The sequence below is a fragment of the Myotis davidii genome, unplaced genomic scaffold (genome assembly GCF_000327345.1).
Source record: "Myotis davidii unplaced genomic scaffold, ASM32734v1 scaffold167, whole genome shotgun sequence".
Lineage (NCBI taxonomy): Eukaryota > Metazoa > Chordata > Mammalia > Chiroptera > Vespertilionidae > Myotis > Myotis davidii.
Window position 1 is genome coordinate 2,299,546 of NW_006300048.1, and position 16,564 is coordinate 2,316,109.

General features: G+C 45.4%; 2 protein-coding genes and 1 pseudogene across 13 annotated transcripts in view; 2 read left to right on the forward strand and 1 right to left on the reverse strand.

The window, feature by feature from the left end:
* Positions 1-15,366, forward strand: part of UBR2 (ubiquitin protein ligase E3 component n-recognin 2) — a 137,596-nt gene extending 122,230 nt beyond the window's left edge. For 9 of the 12 annotated variants that reach the window (XM_015572178.1, XM_015572177.1, XM_015572179.1 and 6 more), the window contains 5 exons: positions 294-350; positions 4,312-4,389; positions 5,404-5,574; positions 6,883-6,984; positions 8,457-9,749. In XM_015572178.1, coding sequence (XP_015427664.1) covers positions 294-350; positions 4,312-4,389; positions 5,404-5,574; positions 6,883-6,984; positions 8,457-8,598 — 550 coding nt within the window. In that variant the 3' untranslated portion in view covers positions 8,599-9,749. Of the gene's footprint in view, positions 1-293; positions 351-4,311; positions 4,390-5,403; positions 5,575-6,882; positions 6,985-8,456; positions 9,750-14,426 lie in introns of those variants that run through there. The other 3 variants (XM_015572180.1, XM_006776343.2, XM_015572187.1) reach the window with 2 other exon arrangements.
* LOC102758440 lies at positions 361-3,940 on the forward strand (annotated as a pseudogene).
* The window catches only part of PRPH2 (peripherin 2 (retinal degeneration, slow)), a 17,834-nt gene continuing 16,257 nt past the window's right edge, over positions 14,988-16,564 (reverse strand). The window contains exon 3 of the mRNA XM_006776344.2: positions 14,988-15,607. Within this exon, the coding sequence (XP_006776407.1) occupies positions 15,395-15,607 (213 nt within the window). The 3' untranslated portion in view covers positions 14,988-15,394. The remainder of the gene's footprint in view (positions 15,608-16,564) is intronic.

Consider the following 16,564-nt stretch of genomic DNA (forward strand, 5'->3'; position numbering starts at 1 on the left):
AAGATGTTTTCATTAATTCATACTGGTTTTTCCAGAGTGTCCAAATTAGGGTAACTGTGTATGTAGCCACAAATTTTAATATATTTAGCATTCATTTTGAAAATTATAGGGTCATATTTTTTATTTTAAGAGTTGCAGACAAAATATGGTATTCCTCCAAGCTTCTTTTTGAGTTGTTAAATATATTAAGCAAAGAAGATTTCCCCCCCCTTACTGGAATTAGAGAAGAAAAACTTCTAGTTCTAACCTTTCAAAAGTAAAAAATTGTTTCTTTTTTTCCAATTACATTAAAGTTGGTGTCAGCACATTGAAGTTAAAAGATATCTGGAAGGTGAAAGAGATGCTATTAGGTAAGTTAAATTTTGTCAAATACATGGTGGGGCGGGAAGCAGGGAGGCAGGTACTGTGTTCCTTCAGCACTGGCTTCCTGACCTTCAGTGAGTCCAAGATGTAGGCCATCGTGTCTTCATATTTTTTTCTTCATAGTCCAATGGTGGCAACAGTTTGTAAAAAAAATCAAAATTAGGAACATAAATATAATGCATTATTTTTGGCAGAGGAAGCAAATAACAAAATTATCTTTTGAAATATTTGCTTTAAAAAATGTAGGTCCTCTTTTACTTTTTTCTTAGCTTTATTTTTTTTCTTTTATTATGGAAAACTTCAACCTATTCAAAAGTTTAAAGAATAGAATAATATTCGTCCAAAATGGCCAAAGTTGACAAGGAGAGAGGTCTGAGGGGCCTGAGGCAAGGGGATTCTAACATTTTCAGGGACTCTTTTGAAAAGAACATTCTCCTTAAATAAATGAAGGAGAACAGAGAAAATTCAAGCCCTTCAGTAACCTCAGCAAACCTGAACCACACAAAACCATGCTGGTCCTGGGATTTAAGAAAGACTTAGCTCGTACACCCTCTCAGCTAGAAGGACTCCATCGGCCACTGAAGACCGGTACTGCCAAGGCGGGATTGAGTTCATCTTTGATGTGGACACACATCTGGGGCTAACTACAATGCTCTGGCAACTGGAATAATTTCTTTTCATCACTTGTATGTGTTTCATTCCTTCAAACAATTCCCAAGATACGTAACAGGAGCTTGTTGTCTCTTTCTGGCTGGGAAAGTAGAAGAAACTCACAAAAAATTAAAGATATCATCAAAACAGCTTGTAGTCTATTAAATGATGTACAATTTGGCCAGTTTGGAGATGACCCAAAGGAAGTAGTGGGTTTAGAGAAAATCTTACTACAGACTATATAGTTTGACTTACAGGTAGTACATCTATACTAGTTCCTACTCAAATATGCAAAACAACTCAAAGGTGATAAAATTCAAAAGTTGGTTCAAATGGCGTGGGCCTTTGTAAATGACAGTTCCTGCACATCCTTGTCACTGCAGTGGGAACCAGAGATCATAGCAGTAGCAGTGATATATCTTGCGGGATGTTTATGCAAATTTGAAATACAAGAATGAATCTCCAAACCCATATATCGGAGACGGTGGGCCAGTATGTGCAAGATGGCCCTGTGGATGTTCTGGAAGACACCTGCCACCAAATCCTGGATCTTTACTCGTCAAGGACTCATCAGCTGCAACAGCCCCGTCACTCAGCCCTACACTACAAGTGCCACCAGTGCCATCGTCACAGTCGGCTCTGAACCATCCCCCAAGGACCTGTAGCCATCAGCCCAGCCACCGCAATCTCCACAGCAAGCCCAGCAGCCCAAGAAGCCATCCCGGTAGCCTATTCCTCCCTGCCAGGTGAAAAGAGCCACGGTTGTTTCTCCCAAAGAAGATCAAAGCAGCAGAACCACCACTAAATTGAAGCCTCTTACCCTCCATTGCTTCCGGCCCACCCACTGCCAAACCGGAAGCCTCCCCGCTTGGCTCCTTAGGCAAGGCCAAGCCACCAGGCCCTATGGTTTCCACTGACCTCCCCAAAATCCAGATTCCTCCCCCGGCCCACCGAACCCCTGTGCACCAGCTACCACCATCGCTACACTCCAGCTACATAACTGAATGTCCACCACCATCTCCTACGTGTCTGGAGAGGGCTCCCAGAGCCTGCAGCCCATGATGAAGACCAAGGCCCCTCCTACAGCACCCTGCCCCCAGCCTACGGCCCACCAGCTCACCTGCTCTACTATCTCCATGTCTACCCCCGCCAACCACCCCCACAGCTGGTGCACCCTCCCCCAGCCTCTCTACTTACCCCACCGACCATTCCACCCCCCACTTCAAGCTACCCTTCACCTCCATCCATCTTCAACCTAAACTTCCTGCCCCCCCACCCACACTGTCCCACCTCACCCTCCTCCGGGCCTGGGCCTGCCCCCCACCTAGCTACCCACCTCCATCTGTCCCCCCTGGCCATACCCCATACATACTCCCACCTAGCATGCCTCCAGTCGGGACTGAGGCGCACAGCCTAAATGAGATAACCTGATGCCTTTTCCCCCCTTTATTTTAATAAAAGTTTTTCTAATTAACTTGAAGGGTAGTTGAAATGAGTAAGCAGCAGGGTATCTTGTATAATGCTAGACAGTTGCAGCACGGGAAGGCATGAACCAAGCAAGGAGGCGAACTCAGGTGGGCCTCCATCCCTAGAGTAGGGACAGCCTCGGTCGGCAGTGCCCGTGCCACCCGGCTGTGCTGGTGTCAGCTGAGGCCAAGAGTCCTGCTCTAGGTGACTTTACACCAGTGAACGTGTGAACCAGCCACATTGGCTCAGTAAATAGCTTCCATAAGGAGTGAATTTCCTTCAGAAATCTGCCTGATTTTCCTAGATACAGTTTTAAACAGTCCAGTTCCATCTGAAGTCAAGCTGTTGTCATCACTTCATTCTGTGTTCTCTCCTGTGAAACCCCGTCAGTCAGAAGAACCCCTTTTTTTGTTTTGAGATATCTACATCTTTATATCAAAGTTAATTTGAAGGAGTTGCCTGGTTGTACATTCCTCCGGGAAGAAGGGGAGGAATGTACTTGGAAAGTAACATATGTTTACATCTATCTGCAAACTCCTGTACATAGAGATATATTTTTTAAGTGTGAATGTAACAACATCCTGTGAATTCCGTCATGGTTACAAATGAGACTCCTTGGCTCATTTATCCAAATAAAAGCAGTTCTGAAAGAAAAATAAAAGAACAGCATAATAAGACTCCACATATCTATTACTCAGCTTCACTAATTGTCAAGTGGTGACCAGTCATTTTTTTCATTCCTTTGACATCAGCTCTATTCTGATTCTGCAGTTTGCTCTACCAGGTCATAACTGATGTATTTCATCTATTAATATCTCCTTGGTTCTGCTGACTATATTCATAAAAATCGGAGGGCTAGAGGAGATTATGTGTTCTATTTCTTTGATTTTATACACAGTCTGCCCCAAATCCAGAGAACATACACAATTTTTTTAGGTTGAACAATATGAAATTGCAGTTTTTGGAAGTAAAAATGGTTGAGTACCACCAGTTTCATTTGGTTCAACCCTGCGGTCAGAACTTATGATGTGGAACAGTAGTTCTCAACTTGAGGTATACATCAAAACAACACTGGAAACTTGAACACATACTCGGGTCCCTACCTACCAAATCTATTTCTCTAAAGTTGGGTTCCTAGCATGTATGTCCCTCTACCTCAAATTTTCCTCAAGCGATTTTGGTATAAGTACTGTGGTCCAAGTAGCTCCCTCTTGGTGTCAGTCCACTCCTATCTCTGCCAGAGGTAAAGTAGGGAAGGGCTGAACCACATGGCCCTTTCGGGCAGGTGTGAACCCTGAGAGTGTGCTCTCAAATACCAATTGAATTTGGTTCTAAATTGTATCTGAATTAACTTGACAACATGACATGGTACCTCAACTTACCTGTTCTCTTCTTCTCTCCTCCCACTCATTGTGCCTTAAGGTCACCTTTAATAAACACACCTTTTCTGTCTTCTCTCTCCTAGGTTCTGTGGTTGGGCTCAATTACCGGGTGGTTTTGGTAGAAGCCTGGGAATGAATATCCTTTTCTGTCCCTCCCCCCAACTCCCCAGAGTTACCACATTTTCACTTAAATGGGGCAGGATCTACATACTGTCTACTGTCCTAATGATTTATTCTGAGCTTTTCAAGTAAAAATGTTAACCCTAAGGTCTTATGTTAAGTATAACTTTTTAAATTTTTTACTGTGGTTTCATGTACCACTGTGGTAGCTCTCAGCACCCGGGTTCAATCTACCTTTATTTGTTTCGACTAAGTTACAAATGAGTTATCCTGTCATTGCTGTGATATGACCTCATATTAATTGGTTTTATGTTTGTGTTCTTTTAAGCTATCCAAGAGAATCTAACAAATTGATAGACCTTCCAGAGGATTACAGCAGCCTCATTAATCAAGCCTCTAATTTCTCGTAAGTTTTGATATTAGAAAACTGAGCATTTCCTACCACTGGAAACACTACACGGAATTAAGGGATTTTGTTCATTGTTTTGTTTTGTTTGGGTAGGGAAATTGTAACACCAGTGTTCTTTACACTAGTTAACTTGTAAAAGCATCATTCCACCATGTTTTAGAATGAGATTTGGGAAAGGGGCTGATGGGAAACAAGTTTGGTTCATTAAAGATTATCTAAATAACAATTTGCACTTCAGGGTGGGCAAAAGTAGTTGTTTGTATGGAAAATAATACAATAAGTAATAATATAAGAAGAAACTGTCTTTTGTATACTCACAACTGTAAACCCACTTTTGCCCCACCTGGTATAAAGTAATAAGAGCCCTTAGTAATTTTTAATAGATGATTATATATTTAACATGCCAGTAACATAAAGAATAATCCGTAGTGTAGAAAATTAAGTGTTACCTAGACAGTTGAAGCTGTGTATGCATCTCTTCTCTAGTGCATCAGAGATCCTCTGTTCTGAATGGAATAGGAGCATTTCTGGGCATTTACATGTTAACTGCAAATGTTTATATTCCTGAGCAGCATTCTTATTTATTATTATTATTGTGCATGTTTTGAGCTGTAAAATGACATTGCACTGTACATATCCTACACCATTTTCACTCGGCATTGTTTGTAAGATTTATTTATACACTTGACATATATAACTTTTAATTCATCACTTTTCACTGTATGTAGTATTTCACAATTGAATAGTAGTAGAATTTATATTTGTCCTCGTATTGATGAGTTTATTTCTTTTTTTCTCTAACTGTTGACTGTTTCCAGTACATGTGTTTGTGTATATGTGTGTGAGGTGTTCCCAAGTATAGAAACAGTTTTCCTGGACCATAGGGTGCAGGCAACTTCAGTTCCACCTGCTGTTGCACAGTTTGGCCCCACAGTGGTTTTACCACCACCAGCTCTTCAGCCCCTCTTCTGTAGAGCAATGACTTGTGCTTTTTTTTGTTGTTCCATGGAGGTGCCCCAAATCAGGCGGTGATAAGAGCAGAATCCCAACTCTGTGCCTTGTGTGTGGAACTCTGCTGTGCTCCCAGAGCTACTGCTGCCAGGCCGAAGTGGAAGGGGAGGATGTGGGTGCTTGCACGGCTCACACCTACTCCTGTGGTTCTGGAGTGGGCATCTTCCTGAGGTAGGTGAACCCTGAGGGAGCTTGTTAGCTTTGCATCTACTGCGCTGCATGCCTGTCAAAGAGTGGCACTAAAACTGCCGCACTGCAGAGAATTCCCAGACTGCTGTTCGCATGTACTGTATTCATTTGAAGACCATGGGGAGCCTGACTAGATTTTCTACCCAGATTTAGTCACAATTACTCCTTTTGTTGTATCGTCATGGTTTTGGATTCAGACATATTACAGGTCAATGTATATAGTTGTGTATGTTCAACAACATACAACAAATACTTATTATGACTTGTGTATCCTGGGCATTGAGAATGCAGTAGTCAACAAAGCAGACCGAAGTCTCGCCTTCCTGGGCTCATCTTCTAGTGAGGGAGACAGGAGAGAAACAAGACTGGTAAGGATTTACAAAGTGCTGTGTGCAAAGGAGGGGAATAGGAAATGGCAGCTGGGGGTTGAATTTTAGATAGGGAACCAGGGAAGGTTCCCTGAAAAAGTAAGTTGAAGAAAGACCTAAGGAAGTGGTAGAGCATTCTAGAAAGGGAGCAGCACGTACACAGTGGCTGGGGAATGTGCCTGCCGTGTGTTAGAAAGAGCCAGGAGGCTGGCGTCACTGGAGTGGATGAATCATGGGGAGACTCGTGGCTCCTGGCATGTCCCAGTGTCGTCTCTGAGGGAGATGAAAGCCATGTCAGCGTTTGAAGGAGAGAAGTGACACGAGTGTGAGCTCCTCGGGGCATAGACCCTCTCCATATCTTAGTCATCTCGCTGCCTGACAGTTTCTTGTATGTGATAGGTTCTCAATAACTATTGAATTGAGCTCAATTTTTAAAAAGTCAAGCAAACCTGTCAGGGATCAAGAGACACTTTTTTAAATAGCCCTTAGGGAGAAATGTGCAAGTAGCATTTTCCCCGGTCTGTCAAATTTCAAAATTCTTTTTGTCATGTACAGTATTGCTTTGTGTTTCAAGTCAGCCTAATTCAGAATGTTTGTATACCATTTTTTAATGGGTAATTTTCTCATGATAGTGGTTAAAAATACCAGTAACTATTTTATGTTTAGAAGTTAACTTTCTCACACTTAACAGTTTTTTAAATGCTGCTATTATGGGAGCTGTCAGTTCTTATTCCACAGTGTTCCACTTTCTCACTATATTGACTTACAGTACAGTCATTTCAGTGATTCGAATGATGTGTTGATACTCTTCTGTCTCTGCTGTAAATGCTGTTGTCTGTTTATTTTTATAAGACTTCAACCCATTTGGAGCTGAAGCCAAACGCTGGTTGTAATGTGTAACGTGTAAATGGTCTCTCTACAGAGTACGGGAGTGTCAGGTGCTATTTCTAGCCGGCAAAACCAAAGGCTGTTTTTATTCTCCTCCGTACCTTGATGACTATGGGGAGACTGACCAGCTACTCAGGTAAGGGCCCTATCCTGGGGGGCTGGGTTCACTGACTCTGGGCCTCCAGAGCCTTCAGTACATGGTGAACATGGTGAGCCATGTGGCTCCGAGGCCGGTCTGCTCACAGCCCAGGCTGCCACGGGGCTTCTGTTCTGGCAGAGATGGCTGGTATCTGTGGACTCCTGGTTGGCACTTCCTTTCCCAGCCCTTAGACCAGCCGTGGGCAAACTACGGCCTGCAGGCCGGATCCGGCCCATTTGAAATAAATAAAACTAAAAAAAAAAAGACCGTACCCTTTTATGTAATGATGTTTACTTTGAATTTATATTAGTTCACACAAACACTCCATCCATGCTTTTGTTCCAGCCCTCCGGTCCAGTTTAAGAACCCATTGTGGCCCTCGAGTCAAAAAGTTTGCCCACCCCTGCCTTAGACTGTCATGAGGGCCATTGGGATAGATAAAGGAAAGAACAAGACAGGTTGCAGCTTGTTCCCATTTCTCACTCCAGAGAGTCAGAACTGTTTGGATTGCCATGTGGCACCCACGGCATCAGAGCTCTGTAGGGAGAGCCCGTTGGAACTGGTGTGGCTTTGTATGGGGAGACCCGTGCTCTTCACGTGTTCTAAAGAGAGCAAATCTTCATCGATAAGAAATGGGCTTATTACGTAAGAATCTGGGGGACAAAGATTTAGGACATATAGAGCAACACAACAGGCTTAATCACTTCTGTGATATCTTCCGTTATAAGCAAAATGCTAACAGCAGTTCCCTCAAGTACTATTTCAAAATTTGTTAGACCATCTCTTTTTGCCCAAAGAAGGTAAGTCTTAACCTAGATATAACCAGCTAGCCTTGAAGTTCAGAAGTTCAAGGCCTGGAAACAGGCAGAATAAGTAGATGGGCTGCCCCAGGTGCTTAGCTGCGAGGTTGTAGGCACATGCCACCTGGTGATGGTTTTTCCTGTTCCCTAAGGAGTGTGGGCTCTTAGGAGGGGCCCTGGTGAGAGAGTGAGAGGAGTGTCCTGTGAATTGGGAGCAGAGGCCCCAGGCATGAACTCACCAGAACCTGTGCTTGGTTACATCGGGCCCAGATGTTACTCACATTTGGTTGCTTTGCTTCGACTTTGTGGCTGACAGATAGTACTCTGGGGAACACGTGTACCCCTGTGGCTTTCCCTCTGTCCTCTCCCTGCCCCGCCCTTCTTTTTACATTCAACCAATGAGATGGACAATGAATTGGTAGTTTTAGCTTCTCAGCCCAGACCCTACTGCTCAGCCCTGCCTGAGGAAGTATAGGCACTTACTCCCTTTCAGCTCCTCCTAGCAAACCTGCAGAACTAACGTCTTAATAACCACAGTCGCCTGCCAAACAGAAAGTTTGCAGAGGATCTAAAAGCAATAACTTGTAACTTTTCCTAAACCAGGAAAGGCTGAGATAAAGTAGATGAATAAACAGAATGCATCCAGAGTGACATCTGTCTTCTTTCTAGACGGGGGAATCCTTTACATTTGTGCAAAGAGCGATTTAAGAAGATTCAGAAGCTCTGGCACCAGCACAGTATCACGGAGGAAATCGGACATGCACAGGAAGCAAATCAGACACTGGTTGGCATTGACTGGCAACATTTATAGTCACTGCGCTACCGGAAACATAAACTCGGATTTTTGTGACCCAGCAGCTTTTCAAGAAAAAGAATAGGAAATCAATTCCACTGGATTTGGAAATAAATTCTTTAGTTAGCTTTTCTTCCCAGTTTTATTTTTATAGTTTCTGGCTCTAGGGACTGATGAAAATCATCTTCCGTCAGCATATTTTCTTGCACCATTTGCTGTATCCCTCAAACATAACTTCTTGCAAGAAGCTTCTCTTCCTGGGCTGGGCACAGCCCCCCTGTGGGTACCTGACTGCGTCTGTCTGACCGTTCCCAGTCATCTGAGCCAGGTGACAGTACTGACGGCAGGGCACTGTGTGCCTGAAGCTGAGTCACCAGCAGGAGGAAACAGTCTCTGCTCTATTGGGGTCACATGTCCTAGTCCTGTTCAGTGACTCAACATGGACTAGGTTGGCGTCCCCTCTGCTGACGGACCCACCTCTAAGAGCAAAGCAGTGGATTTGGAAAGCAGCTTTCCCTTGTCTGCGTCGTCTGTCAGAGGACGAGGGCACTTGTGCCTGAGGAACCCCTGTGAGGAACGGGAGGCAGTTGTTTCTTCAAATGCTGGGTGGTTTTCAGAGCTGTGAAAGGTTGGATTTTTTATTTTATTTTCTTTGGCAAGACTTCTGTCTTTGAGAGAGAAAAACTCATTTTAAAGGGCTTTTTGAAAAGTTATAGAGTATCCTTATTTTTCAGACAATATATTCTTTTATTTCTAAGACTAAATGGAGAAGTGTATGCCTCTAAAATCAAACACTAGCAGGGAAAAAAAAGAACTGTTTTGAAGTTCCCATCCCCCCTTCCCCACTCGCATTTCCTGGAAAGATGGATTGCTGGTTACGTGCTGGCTCACTTAGTACATTCCTGGGACAGCCCGTGTGCCCAGGGTTTTTATTCTTTCTAAACATTACTGTTTTTACTAAGAGGTGCCTTCCTAGAATGATAGCCGCTTAGTAAAATTGATTATAACTATTATATACCACACGGCCACTCTGTTTGGTGTACATGTGCCAGGAGCTTGGATGCACAGAATGATGGCAGGTTTTGTGGAGGAATAAATCCGGAGCCTCTCTAAGATGAGGCTAAGGGACAAATGAATAAAGAAAGGCTCTTGGATTTTTTTTTTTTTTTTTTTTTTTTTTTTCTTTCTTTTTTTTTTTTTTTTTTTTTTTTGCCAATGCAAGTAATCCTTCCACTCGGTTTTTGGGTTTTTTTGGACTGCATCTAAAAGTTCCATCACACTCAACTTTACACACTCCACAGTGTACCCAGGAAGAAGGTTAGAATCCAAGCTTCGGGCTAAAATAAGTGGGGGTGCAGAAGCTGCAGTCACTGCTTCCTCTCCGCGGTAGTCTTCTGAAAGGATGACCTGGCCCTTCTTGCTTGGGACTGACTCACCCAGAGGAGAGGAGGCGCTTCGCACCCAACAGGAAGAAAATTCAGATTAGAACCTCGTGCTCGCCCCTTTTTTCTGGCCTTTTGCCATTGGTAGATGGGATGGTTTGGACTATGGATGGCATAATGATATTAATGTTTATTTTGGCTTTTGTCACATCCCCATTCCTTTAGCTTTTAAGTCCAGCTTCTTTTGGCTTTTCTCAATAATGTTCACCAAGATTCAATTTAAAAGACCAGGTCTGGTCTCTCCCTCGTAAATGAATTATGGACGTTTTCACCAAATCATGAGCATTTTCCAGCTTTTAGGACTGAGGGTGTCATCCTGGATTTCACTCTCTGAGAATGTCGGAGTCTGAGAGAAGATAAATTCAGAAGATGAAATAATGTTTGCATCATTAAGCTAATTGTCTTCCCTATCTAATGAATTATCTTAGTATTATGATTTGTTCCGCATGTATTATGTTTATTGTGGAAATGTTTATGTAACATGCTTTCTATATCAGGGAAAATCATATATGTTTAATAAATTGGCTATAACTTTAATATCTGTGGAAAACTTGTAAAATTTGGGATGTATCATATGTAAAAAGCTTAAAGATATCCAAATAAATGCTTTAGGTGTTGACATTACTTTGGGTCTGTCTACATGTTCATGTTGTTTCACACTGAAATACCCTGGAGGTGCTCCCCATGTCACCTTCCTACGAGTAAGTGGGACATGTGTATTAGCCTGGCGTTTAAGATGCTTATGTTATTAGTGTCTGTTATGGCCATTAGCCAGACGTCCTGACCTTCCCATAGAAAGCTTGATCATCATTTCAGCTGATTAATTTCCCTGTTAATTGGCTATGACAGCTTGTGACCTTTCTAAACCATTATGGACCTCAAGGCAGGAGAAAAGGGGGCACTGGGAGTCTCTCCCAACGCCGAGACCTGTCTCCAGGTGTAAACTCTTTTCACTTGATCCCAGTCTTGTTCTTACACACTCGCCAGACACTTTCTGCTTATGAGAGAGACAGGTAGGGGAGGAGTGGCATCCAGTGCCAGGGAAGCATTGCCTACGAGAACGCGGCTGTACTCTTATTTTTTTTTCTGCTATACTTTTTAAAATCCTCTTCAAAGGAAAGGATCACACTGAAAAAGCAAGTTTCCATTGTATTACCCCTTTTCCCCCATCATTAATGCTGCTTTCAGCTTCCTCCCTTCCCCGGTCGTAGTGTCATCAGGTCCAGGGCTCATTAAGCCCTGGGATACACTCCTTGCTCTGTTGCTACTCTTGTTTTCCAAGCCAGGGTTTTTGAGGTTTGTTAAACAACAACCGCAATCAAGAAATAGAATAGTTCCATCACCCAAGCTCTCCCATCCTGACCCCTGGCAACCACTAATTTTTTCCCCATCCCTTTGCCTTGCCTCTTCCATAATTTTTTTTAAAATATATTTTATTGATTTTTCACAGAGAGAAAGGGGAAGGTATAGAGAGTGAGAAACATCAATGAGAGAGAAACATCGATCGGCTGCCTCCTGCACACTCCCCACTGGGGATGTGCCCACAACCAAGGTACACGCCCTTGACCAGAATCGAAGCTGGGACCCTTCGGTCCGCAGGCTGACGCTCTATCCAGTGAGCCAAACCAGTTAGGGCTTCCATAATGTTTTATAACTATCTTATGTAACCTTTTGAGACTTTCTCTCACAAAGAAGGCATGCAGCCCTAGCCAGTTTGGCTCAGTGGGTAGAGCATCAGCCTGTGGACTGTAGGGTTCCAGGTTCGATTCCGGTCAAGGGCACATATCTCAGTTTCAGGCTTCCCGCCCTTTTGGGGGCACATGTGGGAAGCAACTAATTGATGTGTCTCTTTCATATCAGTGTTTCTCTCTTCCATCTCCCTTCCACTCTCTAAAAATCAATGGAAAAATATCCTCAGGTGAGGATTTAAAAAAAAAAAAAGAAGGAGGTATGTGTTTGAGGGCCATCCATATTTCCTTTGGTCGCCAAAGAGTTGGGAGTCCTGTAATACATGCTGTTGAATTGTGCACACCCAGCAGATGAATTTACATGAAATAACAACACACACCCTTTATCTTCAAGTGTTTGCATCACCAGGTAGTGCTTGTGCAGTTAACAGGTGAAGGACATTTGGGAAAGTTTTGGTGATTTTAAATAAAGCCACTATAAACATTCATGTACAGGATTTTGTTTGGACCTAAGTTTTCATTCCACTTGGGTAAACAGGAGTTTTCCTTTATATATAACTTAATCCACACCGTCCTTGTACTACATTCTTTGAACTTGGCTATTTATACTCATCCTCTGGAGGACAAGAAAGACCGTGCATCAGTAGTTGAGAACTGACATATCCTCCCTCGAAGCCAATCTCAAGTCCACTGAGGACTGGGAAGGCATCCCCACTCTCCCATGTCCCTATTCCCAACACAGCACAACTGGCTGGCCGTGCTGCCATCCGCCATCTTTTTATCTAGTGCAGGTCAGAGGCCCTAATTGCTTTGGTCCCCCCTGCCACCAGGCTAAGCTGCAAACCTTCTGGCATAGCACCACAGGTCCCAGAAGAGGAGGGGCCGGGCAGCGTGCAGAGCAAGCAGCTAATCTTATCAATCCGTATTGAGGTCACTCGGGGTTTATTTGCTGCTGGTGGCTCAGTCCTGGTTTCAATGTATTGCAACAGACTGGGTTATTGAGCTGAGGCCACAAATTCCAGGAAATCCACCTTCCTAAATGTTCAGAATAAGTATTGCATACTTCTGCACTGTGGAATGTTTTAAAAATAAAAGTCCTGCTCTAACCAGTTTGGCTCAGTGGATAGAGCGTCGGCCTGCGGACTGAAGGGTCCCAGGTTCGATTCCGGTCAAGGGTACGTACCATGGTTGTGGGCACATCCCCAGTAAGGGGCATGCAGGAGGCAGCTGACCGATGTTTCTTTCTCATCGATGTTTCTAACTCCCTCTCCCTTCCTCTCTGTAAAAAATCAATAAAATACATTTTAAAAAATAAATAAAATAAAAAAATAGAAGTCCTAAGGCACTGTCTTTACCTCCCACCCTATCCCAGGGCTAGGCTAGCAGGACTTTGAAATCTTGGAGTCCCTTGGGTGAGATGAATTTGCACTGGCCCAAGGAAAGACTGAGGTTAGACACCAGGGAGAACCTGGTGCCAGAGTTCCACTGGGCACTGGCCGGTGACCAAACGAGGTGGGCCAGCTTTCTCTGGCAGCTATGGCTCCCTGAGGAGATCTGTTAAGATGCAGCTCCTCTAAGTCTGCTCTGAACCAACTGGTGATCATTATTGGAGGGTCAGTTAGTCCTTCGTCCTCAGACCCTAAAGTTGCTTATATCTGCCCTCTAACCTGGACCCATCGAGATCCATACTTCCCTGTTTGGGGAAATACGTTTTGGCCAGAGCAGGGGGAAAATGCTTTGAAATTTTTACTTAAATCACTAAAGTAAGATACCACACATTGAAATAGTAGGCAAATTCAGCTGTGGTCCAGACTCTAGCAAAATGTTGCGATTATTTGGATAAATTGATAGTCACTGTTCTTGCAGGTAAGAGAGTAAGAAGGCAGGAAGGAGGACTCCCATGCTGTTGAAACACAGCTACCCTGGTCATGAACAATGCTTCTGTTTCGTGTCAGATTTGGTTTTGTTAAAAAATATTAGGGAGAGCCCTAGGCGGCCTGCGGACTGAAGGGTCCTGGGTTTGATTCTGGTCAAGGGCACACGTCCGGGTTGTGGGCTCAATCCCCAGTGTGAAGCGTGCAGGAGGCAGCCTATCAGTGATTCTCTCTCATCATTGATGTTTCTATCTCTCCCTTTCCCTTCATCTCTGAAATCAAAAATATTAAATATATGTATATTTATAAATATAAATTAATATATATTAAATATATATATTAGGTAAAGTTGGGGATCCTGTAATACATGCTGTTGAATGGGCTAAGATAGGCATTTTCATACTGTACACAAAAGTGGTTTCATACAATATAATTTTAATGTCTATTGTACAGCTTAGTTACACATCTGGCCTAGAGCAGCACTTTCCCCATGGCTCTCAGCACTCCTGAGAGGAAAGAGGGCTCTGGAAGGGGGGCCCAAGGAATCAGGAGTCAAATTAAACCTGGGACCAAAATCTGACTGTGTCCAAACATCTTCGTTGGGTCTTGAGCCTGGGAAGGTTAGAGCCCAAAACACACCCAGGCAGCACCAAGAGTCTCGCTTTCTCCACCCCGGAAACTCAGGACGGCAGTGAAATCATTCTCTGCTTCAACTAAACCGGCTTCCTCTCTCTCTCTCTCCTGAAGGAACTGGGAACTTCTGTTGCAGTGCTAGCTCAGGAAGACGGGCTCTCGAAGAATCCTCTTTAATGCAGAGGCATCCCGGGAATATTGCTTTGAAGGATGGCTGTCTGGGGATAGAAACAGGAAGAAGCTCCCAGAGGACTCTGCCCTCCACTGTAGACAATTAGTGTTGCCCACGGGGGCTGACACGCCCACCTGCGCGGGCATCCCCGGGCCCACCACAAGGGGAGGCCTGGTCTCCGAAGGGTGGACTCCCATCTGATGGTTGCTCCTCTTCCACGGAAGGGCAGCCGTCCCCCCAGAGCCAGAGGAGCCCCCCCAGACCTTTCAGGGCGGGATGCTGCTGGGACGTGACAACAACTTGACTTCCTCCACCCGTAGCTCACTCCGGGCGAAGTGAGGGCACGTGACTGAGACGGAGCAGGCCTTCACCTGTGTTTCTGGTGGGGAGAAACAATCCTCTGTCTCTAAACGCTCTTGCCCCGTCATTGGAGAATTCTTCTTTTGAGCCCTCCCTGCTTTGGAGAGTCCGGTACCCTTAGAAGAGTATAATTGTCCCCCACCTTCTGCCATTAAGCAAATACAGTGGCTGACCTGTCAGTCCTGGCATTTTTTAAAAGGATAACATGGCCAGTACTTTGGTTCAGACTCCTGTGCACCTGGTGACATTGGGATGTAGAATGAAGCCTCTTGGAGCTTAGAATGGCAAACGCAGCAAAGGGAAGCAGCCCTCAGGTGTGGCCAGAAGTCTCAGGGTGGAACTGAGATGGGTGCCGTGAGAGAGACAGGTTGTGGGCTGGTCATCCCCAGAGACCCCCCGAGGCCACCGTGAGACCATGTGCTAGAGCAGTGGGCCTGAAGGGGCTCATTCACTCACATTTTGCGTCATTCATTCAACAAATGTTTGATAGATGCTTTTAGGGACCCTAAACTTTCCATCCCACCATCAGGGAGAGTCTGTGAGGTGGCCGTCCTCCTTTGGAGCTTCCGATTGAACAGGGTGTGTGTCCGCATTTCTTGGAGTCCATCACTTCTCAGTGTTCGGGAGGGAGGGGACCCGGGGCCATCAGCCAGCCTCGGGGGCCTGCTCTGCGTCTGCGCCCTCGGCTTCCACCTGGTTGCTCTTGCCCAGCTTCTTCAAGCTCTCCAGAAAGGCCTTCCAGGTCTCCGGCACGCTCCTTTCCAGCAGCCAGCCCTCGCTCTGGCACTCGGGGTCTTCGGGATTGGACACACTTTCCAGCGCCGTGTGCAGGTAGCGCAGCCCAGTCGTGGCGGTCACCTGGTTGGGGAGAGGAGACTTAGTGGAGTCTGGGAGGAGTAGCGGGGGACTGGGGCTGTCAGGAAACCAGGGGAGCCGTTGGCCTGTTCATGACCGGGACCCTTCAGTGAGGCGGGCTCTGATGAGTCTTGCTGGGGCACCCAAGATACTGGCCCCTATCCAACCTCATCACCTCTCCTCTCCCCCTTTCCAGCCACCCTGTGCTTCTTTGGGATCCTCCGCACCCCACCCAGCCTTTCTCTTCCCCAGTCTGTACCATTTGCTACTTTCTCTGCCTCGAATGTTGCTCCTCTCCACACTCACCTGTTAATTCAGCTTCAGCCCTCCGTGGTGCCTGTCCCTGCCCCTCCTCCTCCTCCTTCTCCTCCCCCATCCTCTCAGGTCTCTCCTGTCCTGGGGGCATTAGGCCTGGGCTCCTTCTCCCTGTGCGCCCCCACCCCCACCCCATGCCCTCCAGTTCCTAGCACATTGTTTGGCACACATTGGGTATTCAGTAGCTATTTGCTGGAAGGAATTTTAAATTTTCCTTTTCTAGGCTGAGGGAGAAACTAAGATGGCGGCAGAGATAAACACCGGGAAATTAAGGCCGCTCACAACAATTGATTAATACCTCAGAGAAACAATACGGACTTCATCCAGAACCATAGGAAGCCTGGCTGACTGTAAACTCTACAACTAGAAGGAAGGAAAGGCACACTGAGACCCAGAGAAGCTGCAGGAGAGAAGCGCAGAGGTACGGGGCTCTCGCGGGGCTCGCGCGCGGAAAGGGGCCGGCACCCGAGGACGCGGCGGTCCTTTTGAATCCGGAGGGAGTCACAAGCCCCCGACGGCTCTGAACTCCGGTTCCGGGAAGTCTCTGGGGACCCAGAACTCAAGCGGGGAGAAACTGGACGGTCTGGAAGCGGGAGATCTTGGGGGCTGCTTTCCCTCAGAGGTGCTTGCAGCCGTTACCGGGAC